Source organism: Danio rerio, chromosome 14 (genome assembly GCF_049306965.1).
Source record: "Danio rerio strain Tuebingen ecotype United States chromosome 14, GRCz12tu, whole genome shotgun sequence".
Classification (NCBI taxonomy): domain Eukaryota; kingdom Metazoa; phylum Chordata; class Actinopteri; order Cypriniformes; family Danionidae; genus Danio; species Danio rerio.
In genome coordinates this window covers 26,244,755-26,268,071 of record NC_133189.1, presented here as the reverse complement: position 1 = coordinate 26,268,071, position 23,317 = coordinate 26,244,755, and the positions used below count along the sequence as shown (strand labels likewise).

The following is a 23,317-nucleotide window of genomic DNA, read 5'->3' as shown; positions in this document are numbered from 1 at the left end:
AGTAGTGAGGAGCGTGTTGGTTCATCAAGAAACATCTCAAGATTTTCTTCAGATTACACTTGTTAGCGTTAAGCTACACAAACTTCTACTATGGCTCCCAGAGTGCTGGGCTTCATCAAAGGGTTCTTCGTCTATGAAACCGCCAAGTCTGTAGTAGTGAAGAGCTGGTCTGTTGGAATAATCAACCGGATCGTTCAGCTGTTAATTATTTTGTATTTCATCTGGTAAGCTTTAACTATATCTTCTTCTCACAAATGTTCTTTTAAACTGTTTTTTTTTTTTTTACTTGAATCTACAGTTGAAGTCTTTATGTTTAGAGCTTGCTATTTTTCAGAGTATCCTATATATTCTTTTTCTTCAAGTGCAAATTATTTCAGCTAAAATGAAAACAAAAAACAGTTTTTTATTTTTAAAAAAGCTCTTTTAAGGTCAATATTAATAGTCCCTTTAAGCAAGTTTTTACTCAGTAGTCTACAGAACAAACCATTGTCACACAATAACTTGCCTAATTACACTAACTTGCCTAGTTAACCTAATTAATCTAGCAAAGCCTTTCAAAGTGAATACTAATTTCTTGAAAAACAAACAGTAAAATATTAAGTACTGTCATCATCATGGAAAAGAAAAAAAAACTTTTTTTTAGAAATTCTATGAACTATGATTAGAAATGTGTTGAACAATCTATTTTATGTAGACTTGTAAAACTTAACCCTATACTGAAGTCCATCCATTTTTTCAGTATTGTTTTTTACTTGTTAAACAGTCAAATTCAAATATAATATCTGTCCTGCGAATTTTGTTTCTGTGAAGACTGAGAAAGTCTTATTTAGTTTAGTCTAAATAAAGACACTTTTAACATTTTTAAAAACAATTTTAAGATAAAAATTATTAGCCATTTCTATTTTTTCCCCTCTGTTGTCTAATGACTTGCCTAATTATTATAACTTGCACAGTCAGCATAAAAGCTCTAAGTTTTTAAATTGCATTTTAGGCTGAATACTAATAGCTTGCAAAATAACTAGTAAAATACTGTGTACTGTCATCATGGCAATGACAAAAAATATATAATTGCAGAAATTAGATTTTAACTGTTAAATAATTAGTTATTATTGAGTTATTAAATTCTTCATTAATCAGCACTTATTACCTATTAATATAAATTATGTTTAAAATAATTTTTAATTAGGTTAGTTTTTTTTACTACTATTTACTGTGTTTACTATGTTTTTAAAACATATATGTAAATATATATGTACGTTCTTTTTAATGTAAACTTTATAAATGCTTTAGCAATACATATAAATAATGTGATAGATTGAATAATATAAAATATATTGAACATGATATATTATTTATCTTTTTATTTAATTATTAATAATTTTTTGCTACTACTATTTATGGTGTTTACCAAGTTTTTATTATATATGTATGTTCTTTTTTATGAAAACTTTATAAATGCTTTGGCAATACATTTGTACATTTGTAACCTTTGTCATGCTAATAACGCAATTATTGAACTGAATAGAGAGAGAGAGAGAGAGAGAGAGAGAGAGAAAGGCAATCATTGGCATTACTTACTGAAAAAAAATGATGCAAAGATAATTCCTTGGATGTACTCCATTTTCTAACGTTAAGCGATTGTAAAAAAAAATGCATTAGAGCTGAATTTAAATTAGCTTGTTTGTTTAAATTCAATGCATATAAATTGCAACAATTTTGCAGATATAATTTTTTTCAGTGTGACTTTAATAAATGGCATTAAACAGTCAAACTGTTTGCAAACTAACAATTGTTTTCATGATAATACATAACCAATAAATATATTATAAGAAAAAACAACCTTAATTAGTTTGCATCATCAATCAGCATAATGAGCTGGGTTTTTTATAGCTATGAATTAAATCTCCACCCAATAGGGTTTCAATGACTGTTAAGGCTCTTACATAAAACAATAAGGTTAAATCAGTTATCAGAATAAAGAGCATATTCAGGGCAGCACAGTGGCACTGTGGGTAGCACAATAGCCTCACAGCAAGAAGGTCGCTGGTGTGAGCTCCGGCTGGGTCAGTTGGCATTTTTGTGTGGAGTTTGCATGTTCTCCCCGTGTTTGCATAGGTTTCCTCTGGGTGCTCCGGTTTCCCCAAGTCCAAAGACATGCACTATAACTGAATAAGCAAAATAGTGTATGTGTGTAAATGAGTGTGTATAGATGTTTCCCAGTGATGGGTTGCAGCTGGAAGACTGCATAAAACATATGCTGGATAAGTTGGCGGTTTATTCTGCTGTTGCGACCACAGATTAATTAAGGGACTAAGCCAAAAAGAAAATGAATGAATGAATGAATGATGAGCACATTCAAAAAACTTCAGTATTTTATGCTTTGTCAGTTTAGTGGCTAATTGTATGACTTTGTATGAGTTCAGACATACAAAATTGTGCGATTTTAAAAAGGAGGCATGGCATCCAACCCCATCAAACTGTCAATGGGTGATGAGCAAAACGTACTAAATTGTATGAATCATACAAAATCATCTGAATAAGCCACTAAATCAAAAAGTTATGGATCACCGTGAGATTGTGTTGGTTCAATCACTTTATTGTCATGTGTGTGTTTGTGTTTTTAGTTGGGTGTTTATGCATGAAAAAGCGCATCAGCTCCGCGACACAGGAATTGAGTCTGCGGTCATGACTAAAGTGAAGGGTTTGGGTAACTTTAACGACCGTGTGATGGACGTAGCAGACTATGTCATTCCATCACAGGTAAGCAAATGCATATTTTAATAGTGAAATGATTATCTCTGAAACATATCTCGCGATGAATGTTTCTGCACATTTTTCAGGGAGCCTCATCATTCTCTATCATTACCAACATGGTCGTCACAGCCAATCAGACGCAAGGATACTGTCCTGAGGTGAATCTCCAATCTTACAAGAATTTCTAGACTTTAAATGCACTTTATCACACACTCTTTCTCTGCATACTCTTCCTTTTTCAGATCGAAAAAAAGTTTAGTTGCACTTCTGATGGTGACTGTGAGAAAAAAATTGGCTTAAATATTGGAAATGGTGGGTTCATTTTTTTCCTTAAGGCAAACATGACTAGCAGATTTCATTATACATGAACTCTAAAGCAGAGCGGTGTGCTTATGTGTTTGCTTTTGATGTATCTTTGCCTTTTCACAGGTATGATAACAGGCAAATGCTTGAATGATAATGGAACAAGTAATGATACATGGCGTTGTGAAATTCAAGGCTGGTGCCCAGCAGAAGACGACACCATTTCTGGGTAAGAAGTAATTCAATTCAATTCAAGTTTATTTGTATAGTGCTTTTTACATTAATTATTGTTTCAAAGCAGCTTTACAAAAGGTGTACAGTATTGCATTATGTAATTGATTTACACTCAAATAAAGTTAAAGTTGCAATCAAATATAAGTTATTATATACAGACATGGTTAACCTGCCATTTTATAGCGTATAGGTGATGTCTATGTGTACATGTTTAATGAAGTGTATTTAATAAATAACAGGGCTCACAAAATCTGGTAGCCTCAAGTTCCAGGGCTATTGTTTTTTCAGTCAGGCTACGAAAAGTCTATCCCCTGCCTGGCGGCCTATCTGGATCTATTGTCTATCTAGATCTATATAGATTTTGTTAGCCTGACAAAAAAAAAACAATAGCCCTGGGACTTTGGGCTACCAGATTTTAAGAGCCCTGAATGAGTAATATATGCTTTTGAACAAATTTTATAGTTTAAATTCTCACCCACAGAAAGCCAATGCACGAGGTGGAGAATTTCACCATATTCATCAAGAACAGCATTCGCTTCCCTTTGTTTGGTGTCGCCCGGTGAGTTTCCGACCTTTGCACAAGAATTACAAACAGTGAAACATATGATTCATTGGAATTTACTAAATTTTTTCTCAAGTTTTAACAAAAAAAAAAAAAATGTATTGGCCAAATTTAAACAAACAAATTAAATTTAGTAATGTTCAACTTTAATTAGTTTGTTTAAATTCAGCCCATATCCAGGTTAGTGGTTGAAATCCAACTAACTGTTTTTTAGGGAACCATACACTGTACACAATGCTGGGTTCCACACAATTGTTGTGACAACATGAAGATGTTAACTTATTAGTTTTTTATAAGTTTAAGTGGACTAAACATAAAACAAATAAGTTTTCGCAAAGAACTCTCAAAAATGATGTTGTTTCAACTCATTTTAAATAAGTAGTTTGAACAAACACAAATGTCATTTTTTTATGTATTGTTTTATAAATAAAAGATTCTGAATGTAATCTAAGTTCCATTAATCCAGTGCATGAATTTACCAGAAATTATTGTGTAAAATATAATTTAAGAATATTTTTTTCTCAGCCAAAAATTATATTGAAATAATTAAAAATTTCACCATTAGTGTTATTCATCAGTTGGCAGCTCTGAATTGAAATAATATACTAACATTTTTACAACAGAATTTTTGGTAGCGCTTTATTTAAAGGTGTCCTTGTTACAAATGTTTCATGTAATTACCATAGAATTGACAATTAATAATGCATAATTACATTCAACTAACCAAGATCTAACCCGCATACTAACTCAAGTCACGCAGTAAGTGTTGATTACTTTTACACAGTGGCTACATTAGTTACATTACACTGTAATAAAGACACCTTAAAATAAAGTGTAACTAAAACTTTTAACAGATAAAATAATAACAATGCCAATTGCTCATGTCCTGTTTCTCTCTTAACTTCACAGTGGTAATTTCCCTTCAAGCTTAAACAGGTCTTACATTCAGTCCTGTAACTATGACCCAGTGCGCCATCCGTTCTGTCCCATCTTTAAAGTGGGAGATATCCTGAAACACCTCAACCAAAGTCTGGAAAATATTACAAAGATTGTAAGTCCATTCAGCTTTTCTACTTTAGTTTCCTTTCAATTTATCAAAGAAATCCATTCCATCATATTCATCTTATAAACGATTCATTAGATCTCTCGGATGACTGCTGTAGGATTGTTAGAGCAAGCCTTAATGCATTTTTGTCTTGGCCTAGTGTTAATCCATTTTAATCGATTTTTCTAATAAAAATCATCAAATGAAAGGCTGCAATTTTTGTTAAAGAAGTCAGTATTATTACGATTTTTATTGGAATATATATTTTAGATATTATCTATTTTGTGATGACAGCTGAATTTTACCCCAATCTTCAATTTCACAGTGTATCATTCAAACGCGCTAAATAGATGATCAAAAACATTTTTATTATAATAAATGCTTAAACTGGCTGTTTTATTATTTACATACTTAATTTTGTGTGTGGAAAACTTGATTTACTTGACATTTCCAAAAAATAGTTTTTTATATTTATCAGGTTTTTACATTAAATTTATCAAACATGACAGTAAAACAAAATCACAGTTTACACAAAAAAAAGAAAGAAAAAAATTTTTTTTTTGAGAATAAAAACATTGATAATGTGAAAACACCATAATGTATCATAATAGAGCAGCAAATCATGATAGAAGGATTTCTGAACAATCATCTGAAACGGAGACCTGGAGTAAAATGCTGAAAGCAAATATTCAGCTTTAAATTGAATTACAATATATCGACAGAGATATATCCATAAAAACCATCCTTAACGCTTCCTATTATTGAGTGTATTTTAAGACGCATCAAATGGCACATGCAGAAGACAACAAATTACCAACAGAGACCAACAAGGACTACCAAACACCAATACAATTCCCATTACAACCATTAAACCACTTAAAACATTACCAATTCTGTGAGGGTTTCCATTGCTTTTTGCAGCAGGTGAATAATTGATTTAAGTGGATGTTTCAAAAGTCAATATTTTCTGTTTGCTAAAAAAAATGTTTAGGACATAGACAAGAGAGAAATAAAGGGCTCTCGATCACCCTCTCAAGGAGAAAAGAAGGATAACGAGGTTGAAGTATCCTTTCCTACAATGAAAGCAGAGAAAACTAAATAAAGGAGAATTATTAAGGGAAAAATCAACCATTAAATCCATAATAAAACGTTCAAGGTGATAAACAAAAGCGTATAGCACCTGGTATTCCCAGGAGGTCTTCCTTCCAACCAAGTACTAACCAGGCCCGATAGCTTTTGTGATCGCGGACGAGATCGAGCGCGGTTTTTTTTATTTAAATTTTTTTTATTAAAGAGATTGCAAATACATTTTTATACACTAAAATACATTACAACACAGTTTAAAACAAACCAACAAAAAAGGTGGTGGGGGTGAGGCAGAGACGCTGAGGTGAAAAGAGAGCTATTTAAAGAACTAGACACCAGCCAAAAAATTCAGATACTGTGTGTAAGAAATGTCCTTCATTATTATTTGCTATTAATCACTATTACAAACGTTTACAATTTTCAAATTTTACAAGATATCGTTTTGACATGCTGAAAGACACTGGATTATACACTCATCGTCCACTTTATTAGGTACACCTTACTAGTACTGGGTTGGACCCCCCTTTTTGCCTTTAGAACTGCCTTAATCTTTTGTAGCATAGATTCAACAAGGTACTGGAAATATTTCTCAGAGATTTTGGTCCATATTGACATGACAGCATCACACAGTTGCTGCAGATTTGTCAGCCTGCACATCCATGATGCAAATCTCCCGTTCCAGCACATCCCAAAGGTGCTCTATTGGATTGAGAACTGGTGGCTGTGGAGGCCATTTGAATACATTTAAATTCATTGTCATGTTCAAGAAACCAGTCTGAGATTATTTGCGCTTCATGACATGGTGGGTTATACTGCTGGAAGTAGCCATTAGAAGCTGGGTACACTGTGGACATAAAAAAAGGATAACCATGATCAGCAACAATACTCAGGTAGGCTGTGGCATTGACAAGATGCTCAGTTGGTACTAATGGGCCCAAAGTGTGCCAAGAAAAGATCCCCCACACCATTACACCATACCACGATTGTAACGAGTGGTTATTTGAGTTGCCTTTCTATCAGCTGGACCTAGTCTGGCCATTCTCCTCTGACCTCTGGTATCAACAAGGCCACAGAACGGCCACTAACTAACTTCCCCATTCTGATTCTTGGTTTAATCTGCAGCAGATCGTCTTGACCATGTCTACATGCCTAACATTGAGTTGCTGTCATGATTGGCTGATTAAAAAATTGCATTAATGAGCAGTTGGACTGCTGTATCTAATAAAGTGTACAGTGAGTGTATATTAACTTTTATATATATATGTTCGCTTACATGCATTATATTTAACCTTAGATGTTGTTTGTGGTTGTTTCAGACATTATGTTTTCATGTTATTCAAGTTGTGGCACTGGACTTGACATAGAAGCACTAAACACGTTTTAAATTATGGGTCGTGCTTCCAGTTTGGGAAACTTCTATTCAAAATCACTGTAAAATAATAAAAAAAATAATTAAATGTTTGTGCTACAAATAATCTTTAGTAAAAAAAAGAAAAGAAAAAAAGAAAAGAAAACTATGTAACAGTTGTGTCATTAGTAAAATGGTCTCTTCTGAGTTCACTTATTTTGTTCCTCCAGATTAATTTGTTTCAGTGATTCGTACAATTTAATAACTTTTTTTTTTTTAGAGTAGAGTTTTTGGGGATTATTATAATTATTATTATAGTCTGCTGAAAGTCATTTATTGTAATACATTTTCTTTTCATGTTTGAGGGTTGGTGGTTCGTGGGGAGGATGTAATGTAATGTAACATAATGATGATAATGATGACATAAGGAAAATATTGTTGTTTTTTAATATTCTTAAATTTGCTTATTGTATACATATTATTGTATTTGAAAGCATTTGACAGTTGTGTAAAGTGAAAGTGATTTGTTGTTGTTGTTTGTTTCAGGGAGGAGAGATTGGAATTAACATCAATTGGAAGTGTAATCTGGACTATGATGAGGAGAACTGCAATCCCAAGTACTTCTTCACACGCTTGGATGCTGCTTTTGAACACAGCAGTGTTTCTAAAGGATATAACTTTAGGTAGAAAAAACTACAGTATATACTCATACCCTCATGCATCATCCCATGCTTTCTTTGACTCCATCTGCTTTTTGTGTGTTCCAGGTTTGCTAAATACTATCAATCGGAAGATGGGACTGAGTATCGAACGCTTCATAAAGCTTATGCCATCCGCTTTGAAATAATCGTGTCTGGCAATGTGGGTATTGTTCAGCTTATTAAAGTCGCGCTTTAAATTATTCAATTATCAGCTGGGTTTCCATCATCCTGTGTTAATGCACATTTTGAAGCATCAAATGAGAAACAGGTGACAGAAATAGCAAATTTGAAATGAAACCCCTTAATTTGCAAAATGAAAAATTGGACTTGCTTGAGGTGGTTATAGACTTGTAACCCTAACCTTAAATGTAATGCAAATATAATGGAGAGGGAAACTCATTTGCCAAATAAAATGCAACATATGACACATGCAAACATTGGACCCATGTGACACGTCTCAATAAACACCTTCCACATTTTCAGATTTCTCAACAGTGGAAGACATCATAGATAAGTAAACTAGAAGGCAGTGAATGGGAGAGTACTACAAATATATTTTATGTGGTAAATAAATTAGTTTGCTCAAATAAAAAAGGTTTATGATAGTGTTTTCACAACTTTCATAAAAAGGGACTGATAATGCAGCCTGATCTCACAAGAAAACGTAAGTATTTTTCGTTTTGTCTGTTTATTGACTAATTCGTATATGATTCATATATATTTGTATGAGTTCAGTCAGAAGTTTTAAAAAGGAGGCGTGGAACCTAACCCCACCCCTAATCACAATCGTCATGGGGTGATAAGCAAATCATACTACATTGTACGAATTAGATCGTACGAAATTATACGAATTAGCCATTAAATCAAAAAGTTACGAAAAGCTACAAATTGCTTTGAATAATGGCAGCCAGAAGAGAGAAAAAACAAATCTAATTCACCGCATTAGAAACGCATGCAAAATCATATAATAAAAGTATATTTTAGCTTTAGAAATGTAAAGTTACATAGTTTAAAATAAAATCTAAACAATTAAAAACTCACAGACTTAAGATGCTGATCATTGTTAAAATGCGTCTTCGCTGTCTTATGAAAAGAGTCTGTTTTGCTTGCCTGGTTTACTGTTGGCTAAAAGGTTACCAATATTACAGTCAGCCACTTAAAAAACTCGATGGAAATGCAGCTATTTCCCATTTTTTAAATGTAATTTGTTTTGAGAAAAGACTTGCTTTACGTTAGGACCATATATATATATATATAAATCCCTTAGAAATACCCCTTAGATACCAGGTCCATGACATCATTTAACTCTGCATTCTTTCAATTTTAATGGTCCGTACTGGCCCAATATATCCATGATTACTAACATGTGCAGGAACCACCAAAATTAAATACAGCAACCTAGACCACACAGAACCTAACATATACAGAACATATACAATTATTTTAATCACTTTCAACAGTATTTTATAAAAATTCAAAGGGTTTTCTTTAAAATGATACCAAACATTTGCATTTACACCTCTGCATGTGGATTTGGGAAGCTTTTTAATTTGGGTAGGCAAAATCCAGGAGAACCAAAAGTAGCACTTGATTTTAAGAGGTCAAACACAGTTATGTGGAAACAGTGTGTGAATATAGCCAGCCTCAAATGGTTAAAAAAAAAAATTATATTTTTTACAATTACACTTTATAAAAATGGTCTGCAGAAACACTTTGATTGACATTTTGCTTTTATACATGTCATCAGATGGGGAAGACCTGCCCACAAGTGGGATCTCTCCCTCATTAGCATAGGATGTTAGTCTTGTCTTTAAATCTGCCACTATGCTGATGCACAGGTGTTTGTAGCTCCGCCCTCTTTTGAAAATAGCACAATCTCACTTGAATTTAAAGCGACAGTCACCAAAGCTGCACAATTTTGATTAAAGAGGCAGTATCAAAGGTCATGTAGATCATCAGTATTTTGAGCTGAAACTTCACATACATACTCTAGGGACATCGGAGACTTATTTTACATGTTGTAAAAAGGGGCATAATAGGTGCGCTTTAAGTAAATGCAATGTAGGTTAACCTAAAATGACTTGTACACTTAATTTAGAAAACAAGTCTTTTTACGGTTCATTTATGTGACATATGAGCTTGTGTGACTCTGCGTATCTATTTGCAGGCAGGCAAGTTTAATGTGGTGCCATTTCTGATTAATTTGGTTGCAGCATTTACTTCAGTGGGATTGGTAAGATGATTGTAACACATATTAATACTGAGGGAAAATGCATACACACACATAATGTCTGACTGATGTTTGTTTTTGCAGGCTACAGTATTCTGCGACATCATCCTTCTGAACTTTCATAAAGGAGCAGATGAGTACAAAGCAAAGAAATTTGAAGAGGTATGGAAATGCTTATCAGATTTAAAGTCCACATGAACCGGAAGTTGTGACAGTTTTTTATTTTTTTTGTATTGTGGAGCAGTTCCTAGAGAAACGGAATATTCAATGAGAAAACAATAGGCGTGGCTTGTTTTTTCTACTGCGAGCTGATTGGATAAGTAGGCATTTCATTCAGAATGATTTGGAAAAGGGCTTTAGGAGAGTTACTGCAACCTAACAGACTCCTTACTCTTTCTGTTTGCTGTTAAAACTGACAGTTTGAGGGGAGTAGTTAAGTTTGTTAGCCACACCAAATACCTTAGACAGACGAAATTTGACAATTTAACTAAAAACATACAGGAAGTGCATTTTCAGATTTCAATTAAACATTAGAAGGGTAAACTTTTTTTCTAAATGACATACACAGACAAATTGTTCACCACAAAACTAGCATTGTGAGCTAACCAAATCATATGGTTAGTTTTGATTTCACATGTACTAAGTTTACTGTTTTAAAGTGTGAGTAGTGATATCTTTCTGTCCCCTTTCTTCAGGTATCAGGCGTTGTGCCTGAGTCTGGAAGCAACATACTCTACAAGGGCAGCCAGGTGTCGATCAAAGCACTGGAGAAGAACTCTAATGACTCGGGGACTTTTTCTATTGGGCGTCAGGAGTGAGTCATGTAGTCTGTCAAATCAATGAGACTTTCAAACAACATTACTGCTTATGGATTTTTATGCACTTGCAATTTCTTAAGGTGGAAGTTTTAAATGTTTTATTCTGGTTTTAAGTTTGTCAAACATTTGAGCTGGATTTGTCAGTAAGTAATGACATCATTCAGACAATACCAAACAAGAAAGCACACATACAGTAGATATTTACATTATTAAGTCAAAGAGATAAAATCACTATACAAATATTGCACATGTAAAATCACATTTTATTTTCTGATGACATTCAGGGTAACACTTTATAACAGTCCTTTTTACATAAACTTAGTAATAACAATAGCTATGTATCATTACAAGAAAATAGAAACAATCCCTCATCATAGTGAACTCATGTTGTTCATAAATATGACTCGATAATAATTATGTTATTACACTAACAATGTAATTACACAATAAAAGTAAGTGTAAACAAATTCATATATAGGTCATAGATGAAATGTCCTATTTTGGTTTCTGTCAAATTTTAAAAAGCATATTAAAGTGCCTACCTTTACATTTTAAATTATTCTGTGGAAATAAAATGTTAGAATATGGGTAATAGAGTTGAAGTCAGAATTATTAGCCCCCCTGTTTATTTTTTCCCCAATTTCTGTTTAACAGAGAGCAGATTTTTACACATTTTTACACATTTCTAAACATAATACATTTAATAACTCATTTCTAATAACTGATTTATTTTATCTTTGTCATAATGACAGTAAATAGTATTTTACTAGATCTTTACAAGACACTTCTTTAAGGTTAAAGTGACGTTTAAAGGCTGAACTAGGTTAATAAGGTTAACTAGGCAAGTTAGGGTAATTAGGCAAGTTACTGTATAATGATGATTTGTTCTGTAGACAATCCAAAACAAATATACCTTAAAGGGGCTAGTAGTTTTGACCTTAAAATGTTTTTTTTTTTAATTAAAACTGCTTTTATTCTTGCTGAAATAAAACAAATAAGACTTTCTCCAGAAGAAAAAATATTTTCGGACATACTGTGAAAAATTCCTTGCTCTCTTAAACATAATTTGGGAAATATTTAAAAAGGGAAAAAAATTCAAAGAGGGGCTAACAATTCTGACACCAACTGTATATTAATTTTGTGTAACATTTAGCCTATTCATGTAAAAATAAAACAACTTATCTATTGTGACATGAATCTATTCAAATAAATTAAACATTAGGTGACTGTTCAAAGTTATTTTTTAAAAGATTTAAAATGTATTACTGATAAATGGGTTAAATCTAGTGGTTGGAATGACAGTGGCTGTAAGTAAAAAAGTAAAAAAAAAAAAAAACAATAAATTAGTACCACAACGGTGATCTTTAAATAAAGTCTCTGAATATTTCATCAAAAGTTTTTGTGCTAAATATGCCAGACAAGATTTGCTGTTTTTTTTTTTGTAACAGTGATTTATTGTACATTTTAGTGGTTCTTTTCTATAAATCATGGTAAAATTGTATAAAAGTCTTTTTGTTTTTCTCATAAAAAACTAAAAATAAAAACGGAACACAATTTAATCTAACAACATTAAAACTTTATGTTGGGTAACACTTCAAACACATTTTGATGGTCCATTTGAGTATTAGAAGACTGTCTGCTTAATATCTGTTGATACTGCTCCTTCAATAGACATTTAACTGACTATAAGTAACTTTGCAAGTACATGTCAACTTACACTAACCCTAACCACAACCCTAACCCCAACCTAACAGTCTACTTATAATCTAATGAGAATTAGTTGGCATGAAGATGCAATTTAACTTAAATTCAACAAACAGACCATCAAAATAAAGTGTGACTTTATGTTGATGCTTTTCAACAAACTTATTACTGATCTATAATTCTACATTTACCAGAATTAAGCAGCAGTAAATCACATAATGTAAACAAAAAACAGTAAATATTTCATTAAGTACCATAATCATTCAGTGTATAAAATGAGCAAGATATTATTTTCAGAAAGTAAAAGTGCATTCAGTATTCATGGTTGATTTGTGTGTTTATTGTGAATTATTTATGTAAATCAGCAGGGTATTCATTTAAGTATAAAACATTGGGAATTAAAATTGTATGTCATTTTAAAATCACACATGTGACATTAATTCTGCTGTCCTTTTAAATGTTTTATACTGTATAAACTAATTAATTTAATGGCATATCAGTGTGTCATTGGCATATCAAAATCTCATTAAATGTTTTCTTTTTCAGAATGTGATAACTGTGTGTTGTTTGTGGCCTGCGGTGAGGTGTGTTTGTACAATCTGTGTTGATGTGAGCTGCAGAAGTGCAAGAGTGGACTCAAATGCAGAGTGAGTCAAAATTTATACTTTGCACTTTTGCCTCTTAAAGACGCAATCCACTTCGGCAAAGACGGTCGAGGAAAACGTTCGTCCAAACGTTCATTATTATCCTCTTTTTCAACCTCTTCTTCTTCCTCTTCTTCTTCGTCGTCATCGTCATCATCATCATAATCCTCATCTTCGTCATCATCATCATCATCATCATCCTCTTCTTCATTGTATTCTGGCAAGTATCTGGCGGTTATGACGATCACCTCCTCAGCAAATCGAACTCGTCGAGTAACTTCCATCCTCCTCTGGGAGAGAAAAATGTCATGAGAAACAATGACATGATGTCTGGAAATTTGGACACTACAATGATTACAGTGGATTTCTAAAATTTTAGAATATGATTATAATATATTAGAAATGACCAGCTTATTGAGATTTTTCTTTATTATGTCAGACTTAATTCTTCTCAAAATCACTGTTTACTCACACATTACAAACTCATAAGAAAATCAAAAGGTCCACTGAAAGGCTCATAAAAAGATGAACTGGTTTATTTTATGCTTTTATTCACATATAAACATTGATCAGTGAACATAAACAGAAGTGCAAAGAAAGAACCTCATTTGTTCTTAAAAATCATTTTTCACACAGGCGATTCATTCCCATGTGGTGACCCCTGATTAATTAAGGGACTAAGCCAAAGGAAAATGAATGAATGAGTTTTGGCATTCTTGATGAGTCATTGAAACTAGACAAACATTCATTCATTCATTCATTCATTTTCTTGTCGGCTTAGTCCCTTTATTATTCCGCAGTCGCCACAGCGGAATGAACCTCCAACTTATCCAGCAAGTTTTTACGCAGCGGATGCCCTTCCAGCCGCGATCTCTGGGAAACATCCGCACACACATTCACACACACACTCATACACAACGGACAATTTAGCCTACCCAATTCACCTGTATCGCATGTCTTTGGACTGTGGGGGAAACTGGAGCACCTGGAGGAAACCCACGCGAAGGCAGGGAGAACATGCAAACTTCACACAGAACCGCCAACTGAGCCAAGGCTCGAACCAGCTACCCAGCGACATTCTTGCTGTGAGGCGACAGCACTATCTACTGCGCCACTGATTCGCTCACTAGACAAACATATCTATAATAAAAGCCTTCTGAGCATGCCAGTAGGCACAGAAGGCCCCTACTGACCCATATCTATCAGCTGATAACCACTGATAACGCCCATTCAATCGAGTGATAACATTCAAATCGGCTGACCCGATCAGCACAAAAATCCACATTTGTCACCCTGGACTATGGTAATAAGTGTATGATTTTGAAATTTGAGATTTCTACATAATCGAAAATCTGAATAAATAATCATTCCATTGATGTGATTTCTTATAGAAAAATGTTTGGGCAAACTTTGAAAATCTGGTTTAAAAATTTAAATATTAAAAAACTATTTTAGAGCTATCTAAAATGAAGTGCATAACAATGCATATTACTAATCAAAAGTTACATTTTGATTTATAATTGGTATAAATTTTACAAAATATCCTAATGGAACATGATCTTTACTTAATATTCTAATCATTTATTTTGGACAAAAAAACTTTTCATTTTGACCCATACAATGAAAGTATGGCTATTCCTACAAATATACCCACGCAACAAACTAAACAAAAACTGTTTTTGTAGACCATGGTCATAATTACTAACCAAAAATGTACTTGGTCAAAATAATAACAATAAATTACACTTTAATTAAAGGCTATAATGTGATTCATGTATGAAATATGTTGAAAATTTTAAATTATACATATAAATAGCAAACTAACTGAATATTTATGTGAAATCAAAACAGATTTACTGTCACTTTTGATCAATTCAAAACAACTTTTTATTCCTTGTTGAAATTTATAAATCTAACCACAAACATCTGAATGGCAGTACAGATGTAGTCAGAATTATTAGTCTTCCTGTGAAATTTTAATCATTATAAAATACTTTATAAGAGCTGTTTAAGAGAGGCAAGCTATTTCAACACATTTTTAAACATAAAAGTTTATTTTTTTCTTTTGTCTTTACCTTGACAGTATATACTATTTTTCAAGATGTTAGTATTCAGCTTAAAGTACAATTTAAAGGCCTAAGTAAGTTCATTAGGTTAATTAGACAAATCACTGGACAATAGATGTTTGTTCTGTAGCTATCAAAAAATAGCTTAAGAGGGCTAATAACCTTAAAACTTATTTTAAAAACTAAAAAAGAAATTGTGTTTATTCCAGCAAACTAAAAGAATATTTGAATTATACTAGAATATTAGAATTAGAGGAAAAAAAATGATAAAAAAATGTCCTAGCTCTGTTCAACAGCACTTGGGAAATATTTGGAAAAAAATGCCCTAAACTGTACTATGTGCTTCCTGAAAGCACTGCATGAGGATGTTATTCAAAGCAGTTCCTGATGTTGCATTATCTGTCAACGAGGGAATTTTTAAAGTGACTGGCATTGTTGAAGCCTTGGTCACATGACAGTAAAAACAGCCTCACCCAACAATCAATACAATAATGGCACTAAAACTACAACCATCTCGACACAACAACACATGTGCGTCTGTAGTCTGTAGTGACAAACTTCATGTTCACACCCAAAACAAAGGTGCAGTCATTAATCTGAGCAGAAACTAATTTATCAAAGTAAGTTGACATAACAGTCAAAAGAAAACCCAGAGTATCCTACCTTTTTGACTGCAGTTTCCGGGTTTTCAGAGATGGAGTCTGGGACTGAGTTGAGGGAAGATGAGTTTGAAGATGGTGTGTTTATAAAAGAGCTGCTCTGCTCTTCCTCATCCTCCATGTTCTCTGTCGTGTGTTCAAACAGATCTCTCCGTTTGGTCCAGTGTTCTCTTTTCCGGCTCAAAGATCCCTGGGAAGTTATTGATGATCTGTCTCTTGGCTGAGAGAAACAAAAAGGAGCAATGAACAAATATTCCACACGTTTTTTACATTAATAGTTACAAAGTAATTAAGTTTTCATTTTAAGCCTAAATTGAAGTTGTTGATCTATTTTAACATTTCTTAAGTGTTAATTCTTTTATTTTAAATTTATAGTTTAATTGAAGAGTTTAGATGCAAAAACGTCTAAGTTCCATCTTTTCTTCTAAAATTAGCATTTCTCTCAGTTTCCTGTGTTTATTTTCATTTATTTTACATCACAGACAATGAAAAAAAAAAAAAAAATTGCCATATAAGTAAATATTTCTCTATTTTAGGTAGCACTTTTTTTGGTTTTTGCATCTGAACTCTTCAATTCGTTTTCTGTATTCTATGAGATTTGTATAATTTTTAAGTACTATTAAGTCAAGTAATTAAAGTCAGACAAAGTCATTAGAAAGCAGTTTAAACACAATTCAATGATGAATTAGTAACAAACTACGTTACCTAACAAGTCTTGTCGTCTACCCAAGTTTTAGGAACAACAAATAATAACTTCTAATCGATCAATTGGTATCAGAAGTGGCTTATATGAAAGGTGAAGGCCTCTAAATTAATCTTTTTTTTACCAAAATAAAATATGATTATACCTTCATTTTTAATTATTTAATTAGGACAGTAAGGTCTGGCTTTGCTTAGACAAAAGTCTTGCCACTTAACAGAAATAATGTACAGTATAGAATATAAAGTCATGGTGCAGTGGAAAAGGAATTAATATTGTGTATGACTCTCATAAGCTAGGAGGACTGGATCCATACATCTCTGCAATGACTCAAATCACTTAATAATAAAGTCATGTGGAATGGCAAAAGAAAGCGTTCATGCAGGACTCCCAGAGATGAATCTTTGGATTCATATTCAATGCCTCCTCCAACTTACCCCAGACCCCATGCTCAATAATGTTCATTTTAGGTGACTGGGCTGGCCAATCCTGGAGCACCTTGACCTTCTTTGCTTTCAGGAACTTTTGTGTGGAGGCTGAAGTATGAGAAGGAGCGCTATCCTGCTGAAGACTTTGTCCTCTCCTGTGGTTTGTAATGTACAGTCTTGATACTTCAGGCTGTTGATGTTGCCCTCCACTCTGCAGATCTCTCGCACGCCCCCATAATGAATGTAACCCCAAACCATGATCAACCAAACTTGACTGATTTCTATGAGAATCTTGAGTCCATGTGGGTTCCAATAGGTCTTTTGCAGTATTTGTGATGATTGAAAAATCTTCTGCCACTTTTCCAAATGATCAACTAGAAGTCGAGTTATTATTTGTTGCTCTGACAACTGGGATCGACGACAAGACTTTTGTGAAACACTGTACATGTTTAAAGTAACTTGTCCAACACTTATGCTAACAATCAAACACTATTGTTTTTACTCTTACCTTTAAGCATGAAAGGTCCAATGAAGATATGAAGTCCTCCGTCCGTCTTTGGCTCGGGTTGGACACTTCAGTAGACATTGGTTGAGGATGACTATTCTCAGTCGTCTTTAATTCATTTAGATTAAAATCATACAATTGTGATTGTTCGTTTTGTTGATTGAAGTTTTGTGACTGGTTTGTAAACTTGTCTGAAGTTTGTATTGGATTTGTGTTGAGATCACTCATCTGAGATGTGTTGGCTTGGTTGTAAACAGATTTATTAGAGGTTGAGTTCAGGAACGATGGTTGAGTTATAACTAAATGAGATTCGGTTGTGTCTTTGCAAGTCCATTTACTGGTCCAATCTTCTTCGTGTAATTGGTTAATACTTTTTGGTGGCTCATTTGATTGGTCTGACGTGCTGTGGTTAACTGAGAGAAACTGAGCCCACTCTGTGCCACTGAAGATCTCCTCCATTAAGTTAGAAGTAGTGTCGAATGCCAATAGACTGTCACTGACAGAAAGAATGGAAATAATGTTAGAGATAACGCCAAACAAAACCAACTCAACCACAATAGTTGCACCCTTACTCTAAATAGCTGTCATTTTTTTATTTTATTTTTTTTACAGCTGTAACCCTTTGGGGGCCACACATTCCTTGTCGATGAGACAGGAGTTTCACAAGCAAGAGAAAGTGTTTCGTGGATCTCTGCCATGGAATGATCACGATGTCTTATATGAATATTTCTGATGTGGTTACCTCAAGTAGCTTGGTGAGCTGGGGCCTTTGTCTTCATCTGGAGCAGTGCTGATCAAGACTTGGGGGATTTCTGCGGTCTCAGCAAGTGCTGCAGGTGTGTTGTTTACATCAATAGGTGTCGGTAGTGAAGAGTAATTACTCTATAAATATAATATAAGATATTATAAAAAAATAAAAAGGAAATGCTTTGAAAATATGGTAGTCTTTGATTGGTGATCATCCATAAAGACATTCACAGATGCCAAATTTGATTGGGGGGATGTTGTCATATGGTTGCTATTTTTGCTAAAGAATTATTTGTGTTATGCAGGTGCTAAAACGGTATGGTGTTAAATTGTTGCTTAGATATTAATATTGACTGTTATTGATATAGTTATTTAGTTGCTAAATTGATGCTGCTTGGTGATTTTTTTTTTTAATTCTGTCTGTGTCTGAAAGCTTTACCAAGTGAGTAAAACACCAAGGCATGCCAAAATCCAAATTCTGCTTCACTTCCTTTTTCTGGAGGTAATTTCTTCTCATCGAATTTCAAAGGCAGCATAAATGTGTCCTTCACTTTCTAGATTTCTGACAGCTATGCGGAAAAAAAAGCATTGGAGCTTCGCTCAGGTATCATTTTGTTTGTAAATGTACATTTTTGACCAATGTTTGATGTCTTTTAATAAGCAAATATTCCCTTTGTTATGGTCAAAGCTCACTCTATTTAGTTGTACTCTCTCAGAAGTCTTTCTAAAATCTTTTTTTTTTTTTGAGGTGTCTGTGAACAAACACTGCTTCCAGCATCGCTGTCTCATAGGGTAATTAGGCAACAAGTCACATTGCCTCATGTTGTTTTCGGATGCCTATTTATCACAGTGAAATGTAGTTGCTGTGGTGTTGTTAGGTTGTTATCTTTAAATGTATCATGTATGCATTTCAAATGTTTTAAGCGCAATGCTGGTAGTTGGCACCCATTGACTTTGTTCACTTCATGCATTCCCTACTTTTAACTTTAGCTTAGTCACTTATTTATCAGGGAATGAACCGCCAACTATTTTACGCAGCAGATGCCCTTCCAGCTGCAACCCAGTACTGGGAAACACCCATACTCTCTCACATTCATGCACATGCACTCATTCACTATGGCATGTCTTTGGAAACCATGGAGACTCTGCATAGAAATGCTTCCTGGCCCAGTCAGAACTGCAACCAGCGATCTTGCTAACCACTGCTAACCACTGAGCCACCGTGCCAACATATTGACTTCATTTTTTAGTAATGTCTTTCCTACTATTGAAGCTGATGGGTCCCAGCAGCCAGCCTTTTTCAAAATAGCTCCTTTTGTGTTCAACGGGTGAAAGAAACACTTAAAGTTTTAAACACGAGGAAGAAGAAATGAATACATTTTATTTATATTTACTCCCAGGGCCGTTTATATCGAAGCTGATATTTAGCTGCACCATGTTGGTGTTTCGTAACATTTAATTTTACAAGGTTAACCCAATGCTCAACCCTCAACCTGGAAGACCAGGACATACACACACATACACTACTGACAGTTTAGCTTATCCAGTTTACTTATACATGTCTTTGGACTGTGGGGTAAACTGGAGCACCCGGAGACACGGGGAGAACATGCAAACTCCATACAGAAATGCTCTCTAGCCCAGCTGAAGCTCGACTCAGTGACCTTGCAGTGAGGCGACAGCACTACCCGAATAAATGGTTATATATGGTAATAAATGCCTATCATTTTGGGGTGAACTCCTTTAAAATTAGCATGCTGTGATCTGGCGGTTTTCTGTGTCTGGCTTATACTTGCAATGATTTTACTGTTTTGCAAACCTGAGACCAAATTTAGATTTAAATGCAACATCCTCAAATTAATACTAACCTGTGCTTTATTCTGCATCTGGGTCTGTCCATCATCTCTTTGTCTGCTCTGTGTGCCTCTGCGTCTCTCTCTCCATCTCTCCTTCACACTCTGAGCCCATCTTTTAGGCTCCCCCCACGTCTTCCTACTTGTCTTTGTCGTTTTTTCTGGTAGCTCAATAAATCCTCCACCTATATTTTTCTCACTCTCGGCAGCCCAACTCCACTGACCCCTGACCTCGGTTTTGTCCAGCACTAAAGATGATGGCGTTAGTGTTGGAGCGAGAAGGTCAGGAGGGTTTTTGAAGGTTTCAGTTTGGTATAAAGGTGGCACATTTGACCTGATCTCCCCTCCCAGGGAAAACTGTTCATTCCCAACACTGGAAGTGACATCATTAGATCTCTCTGAGATAAAACGCTTGTTTTCTCCCCATATTAATGGTGGACGTTTAGGTTTAGCAGAAGACGCTAAGTGTTTAGTGATCCTTTTGGCAGGCTTTTTAGCTGCAGGAGTCAATGCGCTTCCAAAATTAGGAGACTGTTGAGTCCAAGAGTTCCCCCAGTTATTCCAAACTGAGCTGCGTCCATCTTGCTCTTTACTTCTGATGGAGGTTCCAAATTGGTAAAGGTTTGTTTTAGATGAATCCTCTGCTGATTCAGAAGCACTGCATGTTTGCATATCAGTGACTGAACTGCTGTTGGTCTGTTGAGTGTTCAATCGTAATTTCTGAAGCATAGATTCCAGTAAGGCATGAGTGTCTGAGACAGGGTTCAGCTCCGCCATTGGGCTCTGAAACCACATGCGCACATATGAGTACAGACGGCTCACAAATACTGGATAGATGAACACAGACAGGTAGAATGACTTTAGAGGCTCAACTTACATGCAACTTAGTTATGATTCCACAGATCCTTCATTTGTGCCACCAAGTTAGTCCATCCAAGTGTTTATTTCCATCCATTATTAATTTGGCTCAACTTCCATTCCATTTGTGTTCTCTCAAAACATTTTCTTGATTTGTGAAGTGCAGAAGGAAGAAGTGTGTAAAGAATGGTAAAAAAGGAGGCGTATCTAACACCCAGATGGACAGGTAAGACAAGTGTGTCAGGGTGAAACATTTTGTATTTTTGTCACTCCCTCTGACCAGCCGCTGAATAGTTGAGAAACTATGCCTGAAAGTATGTTAAGAACATTTTGATGTCTTTCTATGAATCACTGCGTCAGTAATTATGGTGTTCAGGTGGATATCTGCAGATCTATACTAATGTGTATACAAAGTAAAATACAATACATTATATGCTTATATTGAAATACGTTTATCTCACATCTAATTATGGTGTAAAGTATTGCTTCCTTTCAAGTTCAAACTTGACTTCAGTTCATACTTCAAATAGTTTAATTTCAAATTAATGGGTGTCAACTAATTTTCTTCAGGGGAAAAAGAAAATATGCATTAAACAAAAGCACGTCTACAAATACTGTACATTGTTGTTGTAGTGCAGGCTAAATGCATTGTACTGTAAGTTTACATTCGTATTCACTTGTATATGGAAGACTCTTTGGGTCTGCATTAGGAGAAAAAAATAAAAGTGTACAAACAAACTAAATATGTTTAAAACAATAGCTGAATTATTCATTAATTCATTTTCCTTCGGCTTAGTCCCTTTATTCATCAGGGCTCGCCATAGTGGAATGAACTTTAGTTTATAAAATTTACTTATAGCGAAGGTCTTTGGACTGTGGGGAAAACCGCAGCACCTGAAGAAAACCCATGCGAACACAGGGAGAACATGCAAACTCCACACAGAAATGCCAACTGGCCCAGCCGGGACTCAAACCAGCAACCTTTTTGCTGTAAGGGGACAGTGCTAACCACTGAGCCACCATGCCGCCTCATAAATAGTTGAATTAACAGAAATAAAATGTAAGATTAAAATAAATAATGAAAAATTAACAATTGAAACAAATTTAATTTAAATAATCTAATAATTATAAAGCAAATAGTACAAAACATCATTCTACATTTTCAGTTAAAACAAACATATAATTGCAGATTGATATTAACAATAAATATTAAAATAAGTAAATAAATAATTATGTAAATAAATAAAAAAGAGCAAAAAGTAGAATGTCTTTATAAAGCTAACAGAAACTAAATTTAGCCATATAATGGGGTATATGCACACAGACTTTTAATTTCAGTCTGCCAGCCCCAGGGCTTCAGGTTTATTGTCATCTTATACAAAATCGTTGAGTTTAAGATCTGAGCTCTTAAAAAAAAACAGCGATCTTCACTGCCTGGCTGAGACACGATATAAAGTATCAGACCAAACAAGAAGCATTAAACTATATTTTTCCACGCCATGTCTTTAAAATATGGCAGTTTATTTTACCCCAGTATTTTCAATGGAGTTTCAGAGCTAGCCTGTGGCTAATGACGGCATCTACGTTTAAATGGTCTTTCTTCTCTTTTTATGCTTTAACAACGAAATGGATTTCTAAGTCTATTTAACTGATTATATTTGAATTACATTATAACATCAATGCTGTTAAAGGAACCTCATAAAACTGAAAATAGTTACATTAAGCTTTAACCAGAAGTTTATAATTGTCAGAAAGACACTAGCTGTGCATATAGCCCATTGATATGTATTTTTATATCACATGAGGATGATGTTTTAAAACAATCTTGCATCTAAAGAAAAAAGGAAACCCCTGAACTGAAGGTATTTAGTTTTACTTTACACCCATAACGAACTGAATGCTCATAAATTGTTTTCAAACAGCTTTTCATGTTTTAAACTTATGAGAATAACTAATTTAAAATCAACGAACCTAAAGCTGACCCTGTAAAACCTGTTTTCCTATGCTTTTTCTTTCACATGGTGGGAGGCCTCTGTCTCTGTATGTGGACGCTTTGTTATGACGTAAACGCT

At 34.2% G+C, this 23,317-nt stretch overlaps 2 protein-coding genes across 6 annotated transcripts; one reads left to right on the top strand and one right to left on the bottom strand.

The window, feature by feature from the left end:
• Positions 1 to 13,842, top strand: p2rx3a (purinergic receptor P2X, ligand-gated ion channel, 3a). Of its 2 annotated transcripts, XM_073921575.1 has the most exons (13): positions 1 to 224; positions 2,625 to 2,760; positions 2,841 to 2,912; positions 2,997 to 3,066; positions 3,184 to 3,286; positions 3,773 to 3,850; positions 4,763 to 4,904; positions 7,879 to 8,015; positions 8,100 to 8,193; positions 10,201 to 10,266; positions 10,348 to 10,425; positions 10,959 to 11,077; positions 13,332 to 13,842. In XM_073921575.1, the coding sequence occupies exons 1-13, from the start codon at positions 91 to 93 to the stop codon at positions 13,336 to 13,338; spliced, it is 1,236 nt and encodes a 411-aa protein (XP_073777676.1). In that variant the 5' UTR covers positions 1 to 90; the 3' UTR covers positions 13,339 to 13,842.
• Positions 11,328 to 23,282, bottom strand: zgc:113229. 4 transcript variants are annotated; one of them, XM_073921424.1, is made up of 7 exons: positions 23,217 to 23,282; positions 21,265 to 21,392; positions 20,403 to 21,170; positions 18,530 to 18,669; positions 17,791 to 18,283; positions 16,159 to 16,374; positions 11,328 to 13,719 (listed from the first exon to the last, which is right to left on the bottom strand). In XM_073921424.1, exons 3-7 carry the CDS (start codon positions 21,162 to 21,164, stop codon positions 13,438 to 13,440), a joined length of 1,893 nt encoding a protein of 630 aa, XP_073777525.1. In that variant the 5' UTR covers positions 21,165 to 21,170; positions 21,265 to 21,392; positions 23,217 to 23,282; the 3' UTR covers positions 11,328 to 13,437.
• Positions 23,283 to 23,317: the final 35 nt, after the last annotated feature.